This window comes from Antechinus flavipes, chromosome 2, assembly GCF_016432865.1.
Source record: "Antechinus flavipes isolate AdamAnt ecotype Samford, QLD, Australia chromosome 2, AdamAnt_v2, whole genome shotgun sequence".
In the NCBI taxonomy this organism is placed as follows: Eukaryota; Metazoa; Chordata; class Mammalia; order Dasyuromorphia; family Dasyuridae; genus Antechinus; species Antechinus flavipes.
In genome coordinates, this window is record NC_067399.1 from 192,385,961 (window position 1) to 192,407,256 (window position 21,296).

The following is a 21,296-nucleotide window of genomic DNA, read 5'->3' on the forward strand; positions in this document are numbered from 1 at the left end:
TTTAAAGCTCCACCCTGTGACAGTTACTGGGACAATTGATTGATAAGCTGTTAAAACTCAACTGCTTATGTTATATTATAGTTATGTTCTTGAATTTTTCCTTCTGTAACTGATCTCTCTCTGATCAGAGCAATGGTCAATAGAATTGTTAATGCAATTCAATTATGTCATGCCTTGCTATTTTCAGTCTGGTTATATGTAATTATGTATCCTAAATGCTTGGGCAACTGAATATTTCGCCTGGTCATCTGTCTGTTACTGGATATTTGTGTTTTGTTCCTTTAAGGTTTCTACATGATAAGTGGACAATTAACAGGGGTCTGTAAGACTGCAGCCATTTGCTTGGCCTGTAAAGCAAACTCATCTCTTCACATAGGAAACTGCTCGTCAATTTATTTTGGCCTTGTATTTTGCAACAGTCTGGTGAACTGAGTCTATCTGAGACTGATCCAATCTTTATGTGTTAGATTTGTGTTTTTGTTCTAGATTTTGGTCAAATTACAGATATTGACTTGCTTCTGGAACCTGGATCAACTTTGATCAGCTTTGATTGCCAGCATGACACACCCATTCTGCAAGGAATGAGAGCCTCCTATTACTTCATAGCCTGAAGCAGCAGTTTTAAAAATGAGACCATGGACTTGACTCTGCATCGACTGTACTTTGGACTGATATGAGGGACTTTGGGAATGGTTGATGACTGACTGTTAAACCTTACTTACCTGGATCATCTATTACTGTGTGTTTTAAGATTTGGGATGGGATTTATTAAAACTGTGTAATCATTGCTGTTATGTTTGAGGGCTTTTTAGGCCTTTTTAGGAAATGCTACTGTATTAGTCTGTTATGTATAGGGATTTTGATTTGCTCTTGGGATTTATTTGGGGAATGGTCATTTGATAATTCCTTTCTGTGAGAAAAAAAAAGGGAGGTAGAGATAGAACATTGGGGAAACTGGTATATTTTTTTCAAAATACCTGAAAGAATGGGAACCCTTAGCTCCTAATTCACTTTGCCTTAGGCATTTCTGCCCCACCCACTATCTCACTAGTTCAGATTGAATTTGGATGCTTTAGTTTTAGAATCCCTTATTTTGTTAAAAGTGCCCTGGCAGACTCAGTTTTGGGGATTATTTTTTTAGAAAAGTTTTTAGAAATCAGACACCTGTCCTGACACTGGCAGTCTCTCTGATCTATTTTTCCATTCCTGTAACCCCAGTTCATTACGTATTTCAGCATTTCAAAGGACCTTGAAGGTTGGCTTGAGGCACCTAAAAAGTTTGGAGTTTGCCTGCCTTGATGGTCTAACTGCATAATCTGCTCAGAAATATGTATTCTAATAGCAGTCCTGTTTCTCTGGGTGGGGAGGGGTGGAGTACTACAAGCCTCATCCTTCCCCCATGGAGAGGGCTGCCTCTCTGACTGGGCCTTGGACCCTGCTGCTCTGTAAGCAGAGACTGAGTTAAGTGCACAAATATTGTCCATCTCAAACTGGATTCTCTGGCTGAGGTGGTGCTCCAAAACTGTAGAGGACCTGACATGCTTGCAACAAGGGAGCCTTTGTACAGCTGTTAACTCTGGGGTTATCAGGGAGAGACTTGCTCTTGCCATATGAGTCCTTACATTTTTTTCTAGTTTTATTTTTGGCTCATTTGCTTTACATAAGGTGGGTCAAAGACCTCCTGGATACCTGGAGGAAGCTGCTAAGATTCAAAGGTTTGAATATTTAGGAGAAAGAGTGTGGAATGTTATGCCACAGTTGTCTTTAACTGTCCTGACTCAGTTTCCCTGTCTCAGTTACCTTAACTGTTCTGTCTCTGACCCAGTAAAACTAAGGATTATTCGCTCTCGGGTTATGAATTAGCAAGATAAAAGAGTAGATCTCCTGATTCTTTTAGGGATTTACAATATTCCTTTAGAATATTCCAAGATCAACCCATGATATCTTTACTTCTTTGTCTCTGGAATTTTTAGGTTTTATGGCTTCCCCTCCCTGATAAAAAAACTTTCCCTCCCTTTCTTCTTTGTCTCCAAAAAGGTATTTAAGAAGTTGGGGTTCCTCCATTCATGGCTGGAGTATGACGTCTGGCAGCTGTATGCTGGAAGCTGGATTCTTTGGGTCCTCCAGCCCTGGGACCAATATGGATTCCTTGGTCCCAGTATACTTATCTCTGTCTGACTGGATAATTCTGAGACGAGAGTCCTGTCCAGTCAATCTTACTCTCCCATTAATAAAATATTAAAAACTCTCTAATCTCTCTCCTGCCTCAGTTTCTCCGGCATTACACTTTTAACTTTACTTATCTAATAATAAACCTCTTTTATCTAGCTCTCTGGCCTAGACCCCCTTGCGCCGAATCTGTACCCCAAACCTGTCACTAGACCTTAACCCTAATTTCACTTAGGTACCCCAAAGCTAGACCTTAACAGGTTTATCCATTTTAGATGTTATTAGATTATCAGTAACCTCCCCCTCCATTAGGTTATCCCCACATAGGTACCCCCATTATGTCATTGTTCTTATTATTCTATAAAAGCTTGCTGTCCCAATACTCTGGGCTGGAGATGATAGTCTCATCCAGCTCTGGGATCAAACATTGATCCATTGGTCCCAGTATTTCTCTCCATTTAATAAACTATTGAATTGGTCTCTAATCTCTTGTCTTGCTCAGTTTCTTTGGCATCACATTAAGATTTTGAGTACCTCATAGATATGTACTATTTTTTTGCTTTTTTTCTTATCCCTAGCATTTAGTACCCATGCCTGGCACATAGTAGGCTCTTAATAAATAAATGTTTATTGGTTACTATAATGTGATAAAATAAATTGAGTGTGAGTCTTGCAAAGATGTCTGGCAGCTTGAAATATTAATCCAAAACACTTAGTCACACTGATTAGCCAAAATTCAAAAATTATTATTGAATAAGCAGTACAGGATACCATTTTAGATTTGGTGATTCTGGATAATAGGATGTTTGGTTATTTTATTTGGCTTTATTTTTATGTATTTCCATTTGATTAAATAGTCTAATAATTGACATTTGTTAATATTTTTCCTTTGGTGTATTTAATCATAAGTAATGTATATTTTTAGAGTCTGATTGTTTTCTGGAATTTTTTTTTTTAAATAAAGCCTCATTTCACTAAATAGCTAAATGTTTTTTGACTGAAGACTATTTTGCTTTTGAGAAATTAAAAAAAAAATTCTTCCAGGGACCATTCTCTGAGCTCTCCTTTTGTGAGAATTATAAAGAATTTTAAAGGTTTATCTAGGCTGAAGTCTACCTTGTGCCAGAGTTTCTTCCACCTATCTCACACAAATGATTATCCAGCCTCTGTTTGTAGCAGTGGCAAAGAGCTTACTGATTTATAGGAGTATTTTATTCCATTGTTTGACAAGGTGACCAGAGATGAGGCTGGAATTGTAGAGGGTCTTCAGTGCTAGGTTAAAGAGTCTGGACAGTAGAGTAAGCAGGGAATTAATGATGAAATAGTGCCAAAACAAAGAGAAGTCTCTGTGATGCGGGAAAGCTTGCTTTCTAGATTCCCACCCTCTCCTAGTTAATAATGTAAATTGCTCTTTAACTCACACATCCTGGTCCTTTTGAATTCCAATAGAAGATTTGGCCTGTTCCCAGCCCCACCCGGATATGAGCCAACTTTGGGGCTACACCCGAAAGCCCCTCGAGCTAAGTCTCCTATTATAAAAAGGCCACGCTGGGAACCCCTCTTTGCAGAGATTCCAAACATGGCTACCATGTGAGGACCCTCTGTCCACTGGACTCTCTGTCCAGTGCCCTCCTTATCTCTACCTTCGCCTATACTTTACCTTTGCTTATCTAATAATAAACCTCTTTTATCAATCTAGCTCTCTGGGCCAATAAATGCTTTTATTGGGAACTCGCGCCGCTACTAGACCCCCTTGCGTCGAATCTGTACCCCAAATCTGCCACTAGACCTTAACCCTAATTTCATTTAGGTACCCCAAAGCTAGACCTCAACATCTGCAGTGAGGAGGATCTGGATTCAGATTTTGCCTCTGATAAATTTGGGCTATGTTAATCATAGTAGTAAAGCCAGTTAATTGTACAGTGCTCCTAAATCACAAGTCCAAACACTCCCTCTACAAAACCCGGTCCATAAAGACCTATTATGATATCTCATTGCATTTTCTATTTGTCATGTTCTAAATTAGAGAGACTATGTAAACATTAGCATAAGTGGCTCTATATTGGAAATCTAGATGACACCCTAACAACCTAGATAAGTTCCCTGGTCATAAACTTATATCCTGTGGTTGACAGTTTATTACACTGGGTTGCCCATTGGTTAAAGAGAAGGCAGAGAGGAAAATATATGGGGGAAGTATTGGAATGGAATGTTCCCCTTCCCCTTCCCCCCCCCCCCCAATCTATTTCTCTTTGATGCTTTTAAAAATGAAAACTCACTGGAAACTTCCAACAAACTATGCTAATGGCAGGGATGGGAAGGAAAGGTGGAGGTAGAAGTCAGAATTCACTGTGTTCCCTCACTCCCATCCATGGGTGAGGCCTTGGAAATGGTGAAAAGCAACAAAGTTATGTAGCCTTGGAAAATCAAGTGAGTAGCCACTTCCTCACAGCAAAAAAGAGTGATTGCAAATCCACTAGAACTACTAGAAGTCCTGAACTTTTAAAACTAACTGGAGGCTTCAGCCCCATTGTAGCTTCCTCTCTGCCCCATCTGTGCTGGCAACCCAACCCCACCCACATCTCTGCAGATCTTACTATGACTGGGTGATTCAGTTTCCATTCTAGGGTATTTTGAGCTCTTTTGGGCTTTCTTAGTTTAACTGATTGGGGAAGCTGTCTTAAGTAAGAGCTACTCCTTACAATTGTGTGGGTCAGAAACCATTGAATAAAAAAAGACTGGAGAGATATCTAGAAGCAAAGCAACCTTTATTTTACGTTCTCCAGAGAATCAATTGTCACACCCATAGAGCACTCAATCGAAGGGAGGAAGTACCATAGGGGGCAGGGTCAACACGTTTAATCCCTAATGCCAATTCCCCCCTCCCACCACTGACTCTCATCCTTATTGGCTGAGGATCTTACATTCTAAACACGGAAACTACCCAAGAAATTGAACTTGAACAATAAGTACACAGCTGCCCAGATTTGGTTGAAATAGGGAGGATAACAAAAAGGGGACTTAAGTATGCCCTTAGGGGGATAAGAGGGAGGAAACTTTAAGTATGCTCTTGACTTAATGCTTAAAAGTCCTTCAGGCCTACTCAAACTTTGAAATAGAAGAAGCCTTACTTGATTTTCACAACTGTCTTGAAAAACCTCACCTTATCTCATTCACAATGATGGGGGTAGACTCATTAACCTTTAAGATATCATTTAATTCTAAATCTATGATTAAATCACTAATTGGTAGCTCTATTCTGACTCACTAAATATTCTCAACTAGGAACAGGAGAGGCAATGTGGCACAGAAAATAGAATGGTGGACCTGAAATCAGGACAACCTAGATGGGTAAAACCTGGTTAAATCACAGCGTCTCAACGTGTTATAAAATGGGGATAGCAATACCTGTAATACTACTTATATAATTTTTTGAGGTTCAAGTTCAATATAGATAATGCAAGCAAAGTGTTTTGCAAACCTTAAACTATTATGCAAATATTTATGTTTCCTTTGGCATCAAATTACTAAAATTGTATTAACTTCAACATCTTTTAAGATTGCTTTCAACTTTACAATTGTATAACTCTTCCAAAATAATGTAATTTATCTCCAGTTTTTTGGGTCAATCAACTAACACTTAGTAAGCACCTCTTTTATGCCAGAGAGTGTACTAATTAGTGGGAATACAATAGTAAAATGAAATAACCCCTGCCCACATATAGTTCACATCCTTATCAAGGAGATGACGTGTGTATAAAGTATCCATCCCTATTCACATTGGCTAAATCTAGTTCTTTAATACCGGTCTAAATTGATATGATGGCAAAAGATTTGCATGCTTAACTTCACAGAAGGCTCTGTTACTACATTTTTTTCCTGGGTACCGGGCTTCCAATCCTTAAATTTTCGGACTTTCACTTTTGGTATTAGGGCCTTTTCCCACTATCCTCATCTCAGACAGCAATTGATAATTTCATTTCGGCTCACAGGGTATTCAACCCTATCGTGGTCTGGGGGACGTTTCCTTCTCGCCTCCCTAAATGGCTAAAATCCAACATCCATATTTCCATGGGTTGCTATCCGGAAGTTCCCCAGTATTTTCCTCCCTTTGCTAGTCCTAGAAATCCGGCTCAGACTAAGCGCGCGATTTATAATTCGTTTTGTGATGCAAGAATTCTTGAATAAAGAGGCACACAAACCCTGGCGGAACAGCTCAAACTTGCTCAGGGGATTATATTCATCAGAGCTCTCTAGAGACTGCTTCCTCAGGCTACTATCTGTAGTACTTACCTTGTTGTAAATCTGTGCAAGATCTTTTCTCTTAAAATACTAAAGCGCTTTCGGGAAACTAAGGAGGAAGTGAGTGCAGGCGTATACGTTATTCCAAAAATTGTAGCCAAAGTAAACAAGATTGCTGGTGGCCACTTACTATTCTTTTACGAAAGGGAATTGGGTTATGTATATTTTTTTGTTTTAACTGTGACTGATCCATGTAATCCACTTCACAGGAAACAATGCAATCACAAAAATAAGTTTAAATTAAACGCTCTAATTTTGCAAGTTTCCCGGGTAACAATTATCTACATTGTCCGTGGGGAAGACTTTATTGGTTATGGCTTTATTTCATAATTTATGTTCGGATTCTTTAACTTTTAAAATAACAGCTTAACTTTGCATAGACATTGCATTTATTTATACTGCATCGTCTGTTCTACCAATGAAATGAAAACTGAGGGCATAGACTGTTTGCCTTTGCTTTTTTTTTTTTTTTTTTTTTTTTTTAGAGAGAGGGAAGGGGAAATTTATCCTTTAGTAGCCTAGCAGAGCGTCTTGCAAAAAAGGGTGTTGATTGATTTGAATTGAATGAAAAATAGAGGGGCTCATCCTGAAATGTTCAGAATAAATTATGCAGTAACAGATTATTACTGATTACTCAGAAGAATAAGTAACATGATCTTTATTGGATTAGAAACATTGTTTTAAATGTGCTAATTTTGCATTAACTTGATTGGTTGGCTTCAAGATATTAAAAGTGTATGCTGCCCAGTGTGAACTTGAGCTTTGTAATGGCTCTATTAGGTGAAGAAATATACTAGAATTTTCGTTTTCACCAGGGAACCAAACTATGGAGTAGCACAACAGCTAGCCAATCAGGAGGATTTCTGAAATCCAGGCGTGCTTGTAAGTAAACATTAACTGAACTTGGAGACACCTGTTGAAACCTATCTTGACCTGCTCATAGAGCCCTGCAGACATCTTGGTTCCTAAATTATCTAAAGAGCAGCAAACATCCTGCTTTCTGATTTGTTGTGCTTGCAGATGTCTTCTTGGACTCCCTCTTTCCAGCTATTTCCTTCTATTGTGTTTCTCCCTTAACTGGCTTCCTTGCACTGTCATAAATAATGTATAAATACCTCACTTTCCCCACTTCCCTTAAGTTGAGAAACTGTCTCTTTTCTTCTTGCAAACTGCTTTTTCTCAGGCAATAAATGGAGTTATAATCTTTGTAAAGTTTGCTTTGACTATGGCTCATTCCAGAATGAGTTTCTTCCATTTTAGCAGTTCCCACAGTTGTTTTTATTTTTTTACATGTTTAAGATTTTGAAATAACAATCAAACAGACTCAAACACATAATCTATATGACTCTTCTCAGCTTCTGTGTACATATTTGGTGACATGATAATCGAGTCAATAGAGATAAAGTACACTTTGATATTAAAAAGTGTTATGTGAATGCAAAAATATAATTATTAGGACAGAGATTACATTTCAAAGTTCCCATGTAAACTGAGGGAAGAGACTAGTTTGTTTTTTGGTCTTTTTTATCCCTAGAGTCACTGTGATTTATATATTAGTTGGAATTTACTGAAAACTTGTTAAATAGAAAGATTTGTGTATTGTCCTGCCTTCTCCCCTCCCCCATTAAAAAAAAAAAGATTATCACTAGTTCTTAATCCTTAGTGATGCGGGAAAGCTTGCTTTCTAGATTCCCACCCTCTCCTAGTTAATAATGTAAATTGCTCTTTAACTCACAAATCCTGGTCCTTTTGAATTCCAATAGAAGATCTGACCTGTTCCCAGCCCCACCCGGATATGAGCCAACTTTGGGGCTACACCCGAAAGCCCCTCGAGCTAAGTCTCCTATTATAAAAAGGCCACGCTGGGAACCCCTCTTTGCAGAGATTCCAAACATGGCTACCATGTGAGGACCCTCTGTCCACTGTACCTTCTGTCCAGTGCCCTCCTTATCTCTACCTTCTCCTATACTTTAACTTTGCTTATATAATAATAAACCTCTTTTATCAATCTAGCTCTCTGGGCCAATAAATGCTTTTATTGGGAACTCGCGCCGCTACTAGACCCCCTTGCGTCGAATCTGTACCCCAAACCTGCCACTAGACCTTAACCTAATTTCATTTAGGTACCCCAAAGCTAGACCTCAACATTAGGACGTGATTTCTTTGTTGGGACTGAAAAAAAAAATCATCACCCTGAAGTTTGCATGGGGATGATTTCCTAATTCTTGCTAGGATTGGCTTCACACAACACATATTCAAACCATCAACAACAAGTATTTGAATTCTTTCCAGCTTGGAGTCACCTGAATGAGCACATACTGTAGAATTCTACCTTCTCATCTTCAACTTCTTTTTCTAAAATAATTCCTTTTATGAGAAGGATTGGAGGAGGGAGGAGGGGGAGGGGAAAAGAGAGAGGGGAAAGGGGAAGAAAAGGAATCCTAGAATCTTGCAGTTGAATATGTATTCCATTCCCCATAATTTCCACAATGGCAGATGTCACTGACCACAGATAGAATCACTATGGCACAGAGGTGGCAACACGTCTTTGGTTTTGTTTCATTTTTTTTTTTTTTATTTAGAGTAAGATGTGTTAACATCCAGCATGACAAAATTTGTACAAAGTTCACAATTTAAAAATGAAGTATCACAGCAACTTGTGATTCCACACATTTATAGCAAAATTAAAATGTCAACAAATCCATGCCGTGTAGTACAAAAATAAATCAAACTTCAGTTCCACAGAGAGCACAATAAATAGTTTATACAAAATTCTGTCTTAATAAATGATTACTTAAATTAACTTAGAAATGAATATGAACAATAAGTTATAATAAATAAACTCTGATGACTCACAATAATTCCATATGAAAGGTCAGCATTCTAATATGTGACACTTTTTTGTGATCCCTATATAATAGTCACAGATAACTTTTGATTTGATATTATGTACCAACATCAGATGAGCAGCAGATTTGTGCTTAAAATCCCTTTCCATTGTACATAGGTGATAACAATAAGAATCCAAAACTGATACTATCTATTACTCTACTGAAAGCATTACTATATTGGCAAAGAAGCGGCAGACACAATGCAGTGGAGAAATGCATATGCCATTATGAACAATGAAAGCCCTAAAAGAGAGGCTAGGGCCAAAGTACAATATATATGGCATAAGGTGAAAGACAAGCACCTTGCTTCAGCTCTCAAAAAGGCAATTCTGAGCATGGCAGCTACAACTAAGAAGCACAACAGAAAGAGGGCACTGTACAGAAAAGATACTGCAGAGCCCCAAAGTAATTACATAATCTTTTCCCAGCTAGTTATTAAAGTCCTCGTGGAAAACTGTAAGCTTTTGTACAGTGAACAGTATAAAGTGCCGCTGGGATATACATATATTTATACATATATATATACCGAGGTTGAGTATTGTATCAGAATATTTGTTGTGAGATCCCTGTAGCCTCCCTTAGCAATATTACTGGATGGGCCACCATGGCCTCCACTATAATTTGTTCAGATCCAGTGTCACAAGGCTAATGACACGAGAAATTGCACACCTCCGTATGGATATATAGGACAAGGTAAGTGCAAATAGTCAACTGGCACATTGTGGGGACAATGACCCTGTAAGTCCTGTTCTGCTAAAAATATTTTTTTTTACAAAACCCATCTTTTTTTTTCAATAACAAAATTTTTAAAGTACGTTTGTACTTTCTGCATAACATCAAGACATGGAAGGAAAAGATATGCTAGCAAACATAAGTTAGTTCAACATCTGAAAACACAACACATCATTAGAATTATTCCTCTAAAAGGAAAAATGAAAAAAAAAAACCACCAAATATAAGAAAAAGTGTTCTTATGCATACATATAGTGCAGTCATTGGGAAGGAAAGAATAAAATCTGGAAGGTACAAATAAGTTTTACAATGATCCAGTGGAAAGAAAAAAAAAAGTGCCCAAGTATATTTAATCACATTAAAAATCTGATTGCATTCCTTCTTAGGTTAGAATAATAGTAGAACAAACAAAGCATGTGCGAATGCTATAGGAACGATTGTTCACCAACGAAAGGTAGAACATGAAATATCATTTTAAAAGTCTTATGAATGGGATAACAAGAGTTTATTCAAAGCCAAAGGGGGAGGAAGGGAATAAAACAACCACCCCATAATTCTTATTGAACTGCATTCTTCTCCAAACTAGTTGAGAATTCAGTTCAGTAATTAGAATTGTCGCTAAGAATTTATGTTCATTCACAAAGGAAAGAGGCGGAAAAAAAGGGGGAGGGGGAGAGATCAATTTTAAAATTATTGTCTTGTAGCTCAAATTGATAACACGCAAATTTTGAAAGATGAACAACATAGCAAATTACCGACAATTCAGAGGGGTACTGAAAGCTGCTGCAAAAAGAGATAAAAGAGTGTGGCTCCAGAAGTTTGTTAATTTTTTTTTTTTGTTGTTGTTGTTATTGTTGTTTTTGTTTTTTTGCAAATAAAAGAAATCTTCAGGTTGTCCCCCTCTGAAAAGTTTCTGTCTTAATGGAAGTTTCCATATTCATACCATGTAATGCTTAGAAGTTAATTTAAAAGTGCTGTTTAAGCTGCTTTGAATCTTCTGTCAAGTTTCCATGGCTTGATGTTGTCTTACAATAAACCACCCATTTCTTGTATTTTACATCTAATCCATGCCATATCCTTGGAATTAAAAAAAAAAAACCTCATTTTATTGCCCCCACCACACACCATCCTCTGAAAACAAAAACCACATAATATTTTCAAGCATTGTTCAAAAATAAAGCATTTTGCAACCAATTCTTGCTATGAAACAATACACACACAAAATGTATTTCTTAAATCCCATAAAATCCTCCAACATGAGGAAAAATGATAGTGTTTAAAAAGTGGCTGCAGGGCCGCAACATTGTCATTCAAAGCTGTTTTCGTCCATTTCAGTTCAAAATACTAAAACATTTAATCACTAAAGCATTAAAAAGAATTTACACTCTATTTATTTTGATCAGCTTACCTCTTCAGAAATATATATACCCCAAAAATGTGCATACGTTAGCAGCTATAAACATTACATGGCATATCACACTATGTCAGCTTATATGAAAACGTACAAAATGTGAATGTATTCAAAAAACTAGTCTGCAGTTACTATCTTTAAAGCAAGACATAAAATCATTATGAAGTCTTGTAAGCATAACACTGTTTCCAACAGAAATAAATATATAACACTTTCTGGTAAGTTACAGCAGCAAAAAACAAGAGGCATCCTTTTTTTTAAGCATGATTTTCATCACTACAGCAGCTGTTCAGACCTGAATTCCTCTCACAGCCTGCTTTATATTTTCCAGTAGGGCTTTATTTTCTGGACTCTGATAACGATCTTGATTTGTATACATGTCCGTCAAAGTAGTCACGTAAGCATCAAAATTTTGTTCATTGATTGGATCCTACGAGATATTAAATAGCAGTTCATATACAACTTTTATATTCTTAACAATATATTCATATAAGCATAAAATACTATAATAGTTTATCGTCACCATTTTATAATATTTAAAATGCCTACTTAGAGCATATTTAATTTTACAGGATACATTGGAACAGGCCCACCATGTCTTTTTTTTTTTTTTTTTTTTTTTGGTGGTTACATTTATCATTATGGTTTCAGAGTTGTAACCACCACCATCCATCAGGTTGAGGAACCATAAACACACAAAAAAAGAGACATCTACTGTATGGTGTGAACTGAGGACGACCGTCAAATTCCTTAACTTTTGCTCTCAATCACTTACCATATGTGGCAGCTGGATATTAGCTAGACTATGAATTAAAGACTGGCTTAAATTAGCCAGTTCATGAAGAAGAGACTCATTTTGCTGTTCAATTACTTTGTTCTCCTCTTCTATCGTCTTCAAGTTGCTCTCCATTGTGGTAATCTAAAATGCACAAATTTGTGTAACATGTAATATAAGGCAAGTCGAAAGGACGCACACGCTCTTGAAGCGGGTGAAAACAGTAATATTGGATGGGGAGAGGGGAGGGAAAAAAAGGAATTTTATTGCTTTAAATCACAAAGTTGGGAGAGAGACTTGTATCATTTTAAGGGTTTGTTTGTGCCAGTTAGAAAACTGAGTTCTGTCAATTGGCTTGTCTTTTATGGAAGACATTTTATATGGTAAATTGGGGGAACTTATCAAATTTGTATAACTGTGGGTGAACAATGATTTTGAAATTTACCTGTTATTTTGATAGGTTTTGATTTTGTTTTGTTCTGTTTTGCTTTAGTATATTTCAGGCATAGCATTAACAGAATCAGTTAGCCAAATGTCTACATATCTGACTAGCTAATTGCTAAGAGCTATTCAACTCTGGATCTTGAATTTAAACTTACAATGGAATATTAAAATTGCCAGTTTAATTCTGTTGGATTTCATTTGTCCTTAGAAAAATGCTAGAGAGATATTAGAGGTCTTTTCCTATTTAAAGTAACATGTTTCTAGAGAGAATCTTTCATGGTATATTAATATTGTTTCTATGCCTACCTATCTTACAGAAGTTTGATATAGAGTGAAATATTGTGATAACTCTAAGAACAACTCTGTTTATGCCTAGCTCCTATATAACTCAGACTCCCTCAGATATTTAAGTTCTTATCAAATTAAGACTTCCATCTTGGCCATGAATTGGTCCAACCCTCTACAAATAATAGGTTATAATCTGAACTTCTAGCTATTACGTATTGGTTACTTTACCAAATATTGTAATCTCAGTACTTTGAGTCATACGATCCCTTGGACACAACATCACTTTAATAGGATCTTACAAAAATAGATTTAATTCTGGAAGGAGCCTTGACATCATCTAATATATATATATTTTATTTTTTCAAGATCTAATAAAGAAGAAATATAAGGCTCAGGATGCAAAGCCAGAACCTTTGACTCCAAATCCATTGCACTTTCTGTTGGACCCCATCTGCTAGGAAAACAGCAGATAAAATAATAACAGAATGGAAATATAGATCAATAGAGTGAAAAGATCACTAGATTTTGAGTCAAAAGATCTTGTTTTAAAAGCTGTCTTTTTCACTAATTTCCTGTGTGATTCTGAGAAAATTACTTAACATTTCTAAAGCTCAGTTTATATATATCTGTATGATTCATAAAATCCCTTCTAGGTCTTATGATCTACAGTTTATTTTCCTTTTTTCCAGAATTTATGATATACCAATTTTTGGTCGTTATAGTATATATTTGCTACTTTCCATTTGTCCTTTCTGTATATGACCTCTTTCCTGCTCTTATTTTTTTTCCTCTCTTGATCACTCCATGTGTTCCTCTATTTTTTTTTTTTTTAATTCTTTCCTTCTGGCTTTCTTTAGCCCTGTACTAGAGTTTCCATTTTCTTATCTCTTAGGTTTTTCTTTCATTCCATTTCATAAACAAAATCCTGTTCAAAGCCAGTAGTCTGGTTAGAAACTACAAATCATTCTTCATCCCTATTCTTCAAAATCTGTTTCTTAAATTCAGTCTGTTGCATATTAAGGAAGCCTCACTTTGAAATAATACTATCAGTAACAGTATGTTATCCATTTGTGACTTAATTTTGAATGCCATAAGTTATCTGCTAAAGACCTCTGTCATCTTTATCATGAATACTGGTTTTAGGAATTTTATAAATTACAAAGATATCTTCCAATCTACCAAACCTAAACCCTCCCCAAACAGCTGACCCTAGAGATTTTGCCATTAAGTTTGGAAACTATTCATTTGTAGAATGGAGATTTTTAAAGAAAAGTCAATTGTGTTTGCATAAATTGGTACTATTAGTATCAATTTTATAGTGAGAATCTAATTTAGATATCCAAAGATGAATTATTTATGATTACAATATTCTTTCCATATATTCAAATCCTATTGATCTTTCCAGGCATTAGTTCAGGCCCTTTTCCTTCCCAAAGTCTTCCCTGACTGGATCTCTTATTGTCTTGCTCATTTAATAATATAATCCTGAACACACACTTTTGATCACATACTGTCCTATAATTCATTCAAAAGAACACTAGGCATGTGATGGGGAGACTTGCATTCATAATCCAGATTCAGCCTTAACCAGTTGGGTGAGCCTTGACAATTCATCTAACTTCTCTGAACTTCAATTTTCTTATCTTGAAAACAGGGGCAGTGAATTGACATGTATTATTTACTATAGATAGTTGTTTTAAAATCTTAAAGCACTAGAAACACATGTTGTTACTCAAACATTTTGATTTGGACCTGAGTTTTTATTAATGTAGGAAAATCCTAATGTGGAAACTCCCAGTATCACTGCAGCACAGTACCTAACATGTATCTTATAGTCTCAGAGAATTGTTTGGGGACCCTAAGAAGTAACTTGATCATGGTCACATAGGGGGAAGGGAAGTAGATAAACATTTACAATGCCCACTATGTGCCAGGCTCCAAGCTAAGTGTTTATTATAATAGGAGTAATGTCTGAAACTCAGATCTTCTTGAATTCAACTGGACCTAAATCTACTTAATCCATTATTATTTTGGGGAATGATTATTTCTTGTTCCTTGTTTCTCCAACAGAGTTGCAAACTCCTTTTGGGTATGCTCTGCATTTTGCACTTCTTTTGTATACCCACAGGTGATTAGGACAGTGCAGGAAATAGAATACTGAGTTCCATATATAACTTTAGCACTTACTCAAGATTGACAAGTATTTATGGGTTGGTTGTCTCTAGGCAGCACAAGAAAAATAGCTGACATATGTAGCACTTAATATATATTAACTCACTTGATCCTTTTAACCACAGTTTTGAGATAGAAACTATTTTCATCTCCATTTGATAGTTGAGGAAACTGATGCTCCCAGACAGGGTAAGTGACTTGCTCAGAGTAAGACAGATAGTATGCTACATCTAACCAGCATTAGGACCCAGTCTTCCTGATGCCCCATCCTGTACTTGATCTGTTTGACTACATTGCCTCTCTAACATTAGGATGGGGCAGAGGTTACAAAGAAAAGGTTGTTGAGATGATGTCACCAAGCATTAATGAACATTCAATTGAAAGTTTGGTATGGTTTTTCTTCTTCTTCTTCTTCTACTATGCTTTCCATAAAACAAAACAAAACAGAAAACAAAACCTGTAGGGACTAGTTTTATCTTTTACCTTAATCTCTTTTGAAGAAATCTGTTTGAGGATTCCTTTCTTACAGAAATCTCCCAAATTTTTCTTAGTAGTGTAACAGTTGTAACAGTTAAAATTAAGGTAGATTGAGGCACTTATTTCTGAGCAAGATCTTTTAGTAAAAGACTTGTACTAAAGTACAAATTTATTAATAAATAGGATATCAGCCTCCCCAGCAAAGCTAAGATTATAAATGAGGGAAGCGGCTCTCTTTTTTAGTTTTTTGAGAGAACAGAAAATAAGAAGGCTAGCATGGTTAATGGAAGAAAATATGATTGTATGGAAATTAAGAATGAGGTTTAGTAACAATACCCTCCTTTCAGCCAGTGATTTAAGAAAAGTTAATTGTTCCAGTCCAGCTGCATCTGCAAGGACAGAGATAGCAAACCAGACTTCTTCAGATAACAAACCAGACATCCTTGAAGTAAAGCCTGGTAGTATAAAGATACTAGACCAGACTCCCTGGTGACCACCTGAATCCTCTAATGGTAACAGATTTCTTTGATACAAGAATAGAACACTGATTAACAGAACTATATTTGTAAATTTAATTCACTATAGGCCAGCTACATTTCTGAATTAAGTTCAGAAATAAAGGATCATGACTTAGGTAGTTCCAAGACAAAATCAACTAACTGTAAATAGCATCAATTAAAGAAAAAAAGAGCCACAGAATCAATGACTATTTCAGTGGCCTAACAATCCCAAGGAGTTTGCTTATAATTTTCCTTAGATCTGCTTTACTATTATAATTTTCTGTGACTGTATGCTGATTTTTTGAGATTACAATTTAGGAATATCTAGGTGGAATGTATAGACCACAGAACTTGGAGTCCAGAAGTCCTGAGCTAAAATTCTATCTCAGCCTTTCATTACCTGTGTGACCCTTGGAAAATCACATAACCTTTGTCTGCCTTTTTTCTCATCTGTAAATTGGGCTATTATAATAATAGCTTTTATTTTACAAGATGTGAGGATCAAATGAGATAAAACATATAAAGTGATTTATAAATCTTAAGGTGTCACATAAAGGCTACCTGTTATTATTATTAGTTACAACTTTCATAATTCCACAGTAGTTTTCAAGGTTCTCTCTGTTGACTTCATTAGTGGAACAGAAATATGAAGTTAGGAAAAATAATACACTAGAAGCTCTAACCTACTGGCTGTTTTGTAAGAGCTTGTGGCAGGAATTTTACTTTTCATGGTTTAGAAATATCCCAATATTCTATGGTAAGATAGCCTATGAAGTACTTGATGATATCCAGCATAGATTTTTGAAAACTCTGAATCTAGTATAGTTTCTGTAATATACCTAGCTATAACCTAGTCCTTGATCTTTGGTGCCCTTCAAACCATAATACTAAAACCTCAACCTCTTATCTCTCCCACATTAACATGAATTCTTAGAAATGGTTAGTGATCAAAACCAATCTGCAGTTTTATAACAGTTGGATTGATATAATTAATAAAACCCTTAAGAAGAACATCTGAAGGTGTAATAGATTTTTTTTTTTGGAGAGGACCTTTGAGGTCATTTAGTAATTTTAAAAAAGAAAGCATCTGAAATCCCTTTTAAAAATAAAGTAGCAGAGCTGGACATGGGATGAACCACTAAGATTCCTAATTATATAAATGTCCAATGATTCACTGACTAATAGCCCCATGTCAGAGAATAAACAGAGAAGTAAGGGTGGGAGTCAGAATGAACAGTATGAATATATAAAACTGGAAGGCATTAGGTGTATTTTAATCATTGACTGGGCAACCTCACATAAACATGTAAGAAAAAGGAATGTGATTTTTAGAGAAAAAACAAAAATCAGCTCAGGATATTTCATGATTATAAGGTTTGTACACAAGTCCAAAATGTCTGGCTACAGTTAGTCAACTAGCATTTCTTAAATATTTATTAAGTGCCAGGAACTCTGCTAAGCACTGAGATTACAAAGAACAACAAAAGACAGTCTGTGCTCTCCTGAGAACATCCGTTGAAATGAGGAGCCTAGATATCTGTTATCTGTGTATTTGATGCAGCTTGACCTTGAATCATTATGCCTGAGATGATGAATTAATTAAAATTTGCCTTTCTTTTTAATGATGGTTATATAAATTCTTGGGCACTTTTCCCTGGTCTTGAGCAAAGGATTATTTATGACAGCGCTGGACTGTGCATAGTGTTTTGCAATGGGTCCCAACTTTGTGTTACAAACCCATTTTGAAAGTATTGGCTTTCTTCCCAAAGCCAAAAGAAGGTTGTATGAAAAAAAAAAAAAAAACAAACATATTCCAGGGTCATTTGAAGAGCCTTATTTGGATCAGATCATTTACAAGACAAGTCAATAAGTATTATTAAACATTAACCCTTAAAATTCATTTTTGATATCAGATGAAAATAGGTACTCTTTTCAAGCAACTATTTCCCTCAGATGCCAAAGAATATAAAATGAGCTGGTAGAGGACAGACATTGAAGACATAATTGTTATCTGAGTTTTAATAACATGCATAGCAGATTTATCATGTATGACTAGCTCTTATGATATTTTAACAATCCACATAATCTTATAAAATAGCAAATACCTTGTGAAGGAACTTTATTCAGAGATATATTGGGCTTAATATTCATTTCTGTTGAGGTCAAACTACTTACAGAATATTTATGGATTTGGAGGGAGAAGGGTATGTTTAATAGCATCTGTTCCCAAGCATCTGAAAGATTATGATGTGCAAGAGGGATTGCATTTGTTCAGTGTAATGGGCTGAGGCTTGAGTTGATGCACTGAGGTCCCAAGCACATGAGGCTAAATAGTAATTGGACCATACTCTATTAATATATAAGCTTGGAGAAAGAATGGCCCCCGCACACTCTTTGTGCAAGTCCTGATTTTTGGTGGATGGAGGCAGGAGAGTGGAAAAGGAAGGAGAAGGAGAGACTGCTAGCATTTTGCTTTTGCCATTGCGACGACCTTTCTGTTTGTTTCTCTTCTTTTTGCTTTTGCTGAGGCAGTTGGGGTTAAGTGACTGGGAAAAAGCAAAAAAAGAAGAAGAGAAACAAACAGCAAAAAGCAAAAAGCAGAAGAGAAGGGGAGGAGATGGCTCAGTGGGTAGAGCACCAGCCCTGAAGTCAGGAGGAATTCTGACTCAAATCCAGTTCAATCCAGCCTCAGACATTTAACAATTCCTGGTTGTGTGACCACGGGCAAGTCACTTAACCCCAACTGCCTCAGCAAAAGCAAAAAGAAGAGAAACAAACAGAAAGGTCATCGCAATGGCAAAAGCAAAATGCTAGCAGTCTCTCCTTCTCCTTCCTTTTCCACTCTCCTGCCTCCATCCACCAAAAATCAGGACTTGCACAAAGAATGTGCGGGGGCCATTCTTTCTCCAAGCTTATATATTAATAGAGTATGGTCCAATTACTATTTAGCCTCGTGCTTGGGACCTCAGTGCATCAACTCAAGCCTCAGCCTATTACAGTTCAGTTTGGCCTTGGTGGACAAAACTAAGAGCCATGAGTGAAAGTTGCAAAGATGTAAACTTAACAATTATAGATATCAATATGGAATGAGTAACCCTGGAAGGGAGTGGAGTCATCAAGCCAAGGTTATATGGTCTCTGGGTGGATTCTTCACCAACTACTGGTCAGGCTAGGTCACTTCTGAGGTACTTTCTAATTTTGATATTATGTGATTCTATAAAATTGTATAAAATAGAGTGAAATGAACACTGGTTTTCTAATAGGGTGTTGTAGAAAATATAAAGCAAAGTTCAGGGACTTATATTATCCAATGAGATTTCAACTGGGCAAAAATACTTTTCAGTGGTTGGAGAGCTTGTTAGGTTGCTACAATTCATAGAACTTTTTTTTTCATGGAGTTACAGACATAATCACCTCAATAAGTTTTATTACTAGCCAGAGTGAAGAGCCTCAGAAATAACACCCCAAATGCAGAAAATTGTTAAGAAAATGCCTCATTCATTTCAGAGCTTCCTTCAATCTGAAGAGTTTAGAGCTCACAGATCAATACTTAAGAATGGTTGTAGCAGGGTTATCCCAAGAATAGCTCCTGGACAAGTATATGCAGTGAGTGGCCTCAATTTATTGCCCTTAACCTATACCCAATGTCTCCAAGTCTTGTACAATATATTTTTTTTCACTTATTGGGCACTCCAGGAAGCACCTGGGAAATAATAATCAGTAGAACAGCTGTGCCCAATGTGTACAGAAGAACAAGAGGCTTTTAGCATACTTTTGGATCGCATTAACATTTCTCTGGATCCATTTACATCCAGGTGAACCATCATCCAAGAATATTCTACAGTGCCATCTATTACTGGAAATTATGTCCTCTTTGAGTGAGACTCTCCTTTGGGTGAGTGCGAGGCTCAGATTTGGGGGTTAACTAATAGTGTATATTTTGTGCCTTACCTGAGTTACCAAAATGAATCAGGGGTTCTTTGCCAATAATTGTATTTTACATAGACTATCTATTAAGTTATATCCAGGCCCAGAGCTCTGTCAGTGCCCCTTTTAATGCTGTATCATGGTACATCTTTCTATAAGGAATTCTGAGCAATCACCTTGAAAATGTGATTGCGACTAAGTCATGTTCATACTGGTTAAACTTTGATGAGCAAGTAGGTCATAACAAGCTTATCATTCTGATGTGATAATGGTAGATATTGTAATCAGGGTTTAATTTATAACCATGTCCTAAAGTAGGAGAAAAAGAAAAATTGGGGATCTTCAGGAAATGACTTCACAAATGAGTTTTCTTTGAAAAACAAAACAAAACAAAACAAAAAACAAAATGCCATTATGGTGTATCAAACTTCATTGCAAAAAAAAAAAAAAAAATTAAAGCAAGCTCAATCTCAACCAAAAATTTTAAAATAAATTTTTAAAATGAGGAATATTTTTTATAAGTAATGAACATGTATCTTTCCACAACTCAGTGATCCTTGTATGTCTCTGAATTGAGAATGAAGAGATGTGACTGAAATTTAGGGCTTCGAAAAACTGTTACCTGAGTTCTGAGCTTAATCATGTCAGCTTCCATCTGGGAATTGGATTCATTTAGCTCTTTAATTTCTTCATCTAACTGTTTGATTTCTTCATCATTTTCTATACCTGTTATAATGAAAAATGAAAACAAAGAAGAGAAACAAATATTTTATCAATTTCAGGAATTAAAAAATGTTAGATTTTTTTCCCCTTTTTTGAGTTTTACAAAAAATTCTGATATAAATCCCTTGAGGTTTCTTGACCTTTTGTTTTACTATTTTTATTTTTTCTCAGGAAAATTTTTTCAAGTACAAAAATGAATTCAGTTTGGAAGGCATATAAAACATAATCACTCAAAGATGAGATTTTTTATAAGAAAAATGAATCAAGGACTTTAGGTTCTTGTTCTTCCAGAGTAGCAGAATTCACCTATTGCATTATTGCATGGTTTCTACTTTCATTATTGTGCTTCTATAAAATGGAAATACTGGATTCGAGCTTCCTTATGATTACTTATAGCTCTTAATTTATAATACTCTATTATAAATATAAAAATTAACCAATGCAAAATACTTTTATATTTTGGAGAACAATAATAATAATTTAGT

The 21,296-nt window shown here is 36.0% G+C and overlaps 1 protein-coding gene across 12 annotated transcripts in view; it reads right to left on the minus strand.

Annotated features, from left to right (window-relative positions):
• Positions 1 to 9,018: 9,018 nt before the first annotated feature.
• Positions 9,019 to 21,296, minus strand: part of MYT1L (myelin transcription factor 1 like) — a 692,774-nt gene continuing 680,496 nt past the window's right edge. For 9 of the 12 annotated variants that reach the window (XM_051976041.1, XM_051976033.1, XM_051976034.1 and 6 more), the window contains 3 exons: positions 20,705 to 20,814; positions 12,281 to 12,424; positions 9,019 to 11,935 (listed from right to left, as the gene is read on the minus strand). In XM_051976041.1, the coding sequence (XP_051832001.1) occupies positions 11,795 to 11,935; positions 12,281 to 12,424; positions 20,705 to 20,814 (395 nt within the window). In that variant the 3' untranslated portion in view covers positions 9,019 to 11,794. The remainder of the gene's footprint in view (positions 11,936 to 12,280; positions 12,425 to 20,704; positions 20,815 to 21,296) is intronic. The other 3 variants (XM_051976035.1, XM_051976040.1, XM_051976038.1) reach the window with 1 other exon arrangement.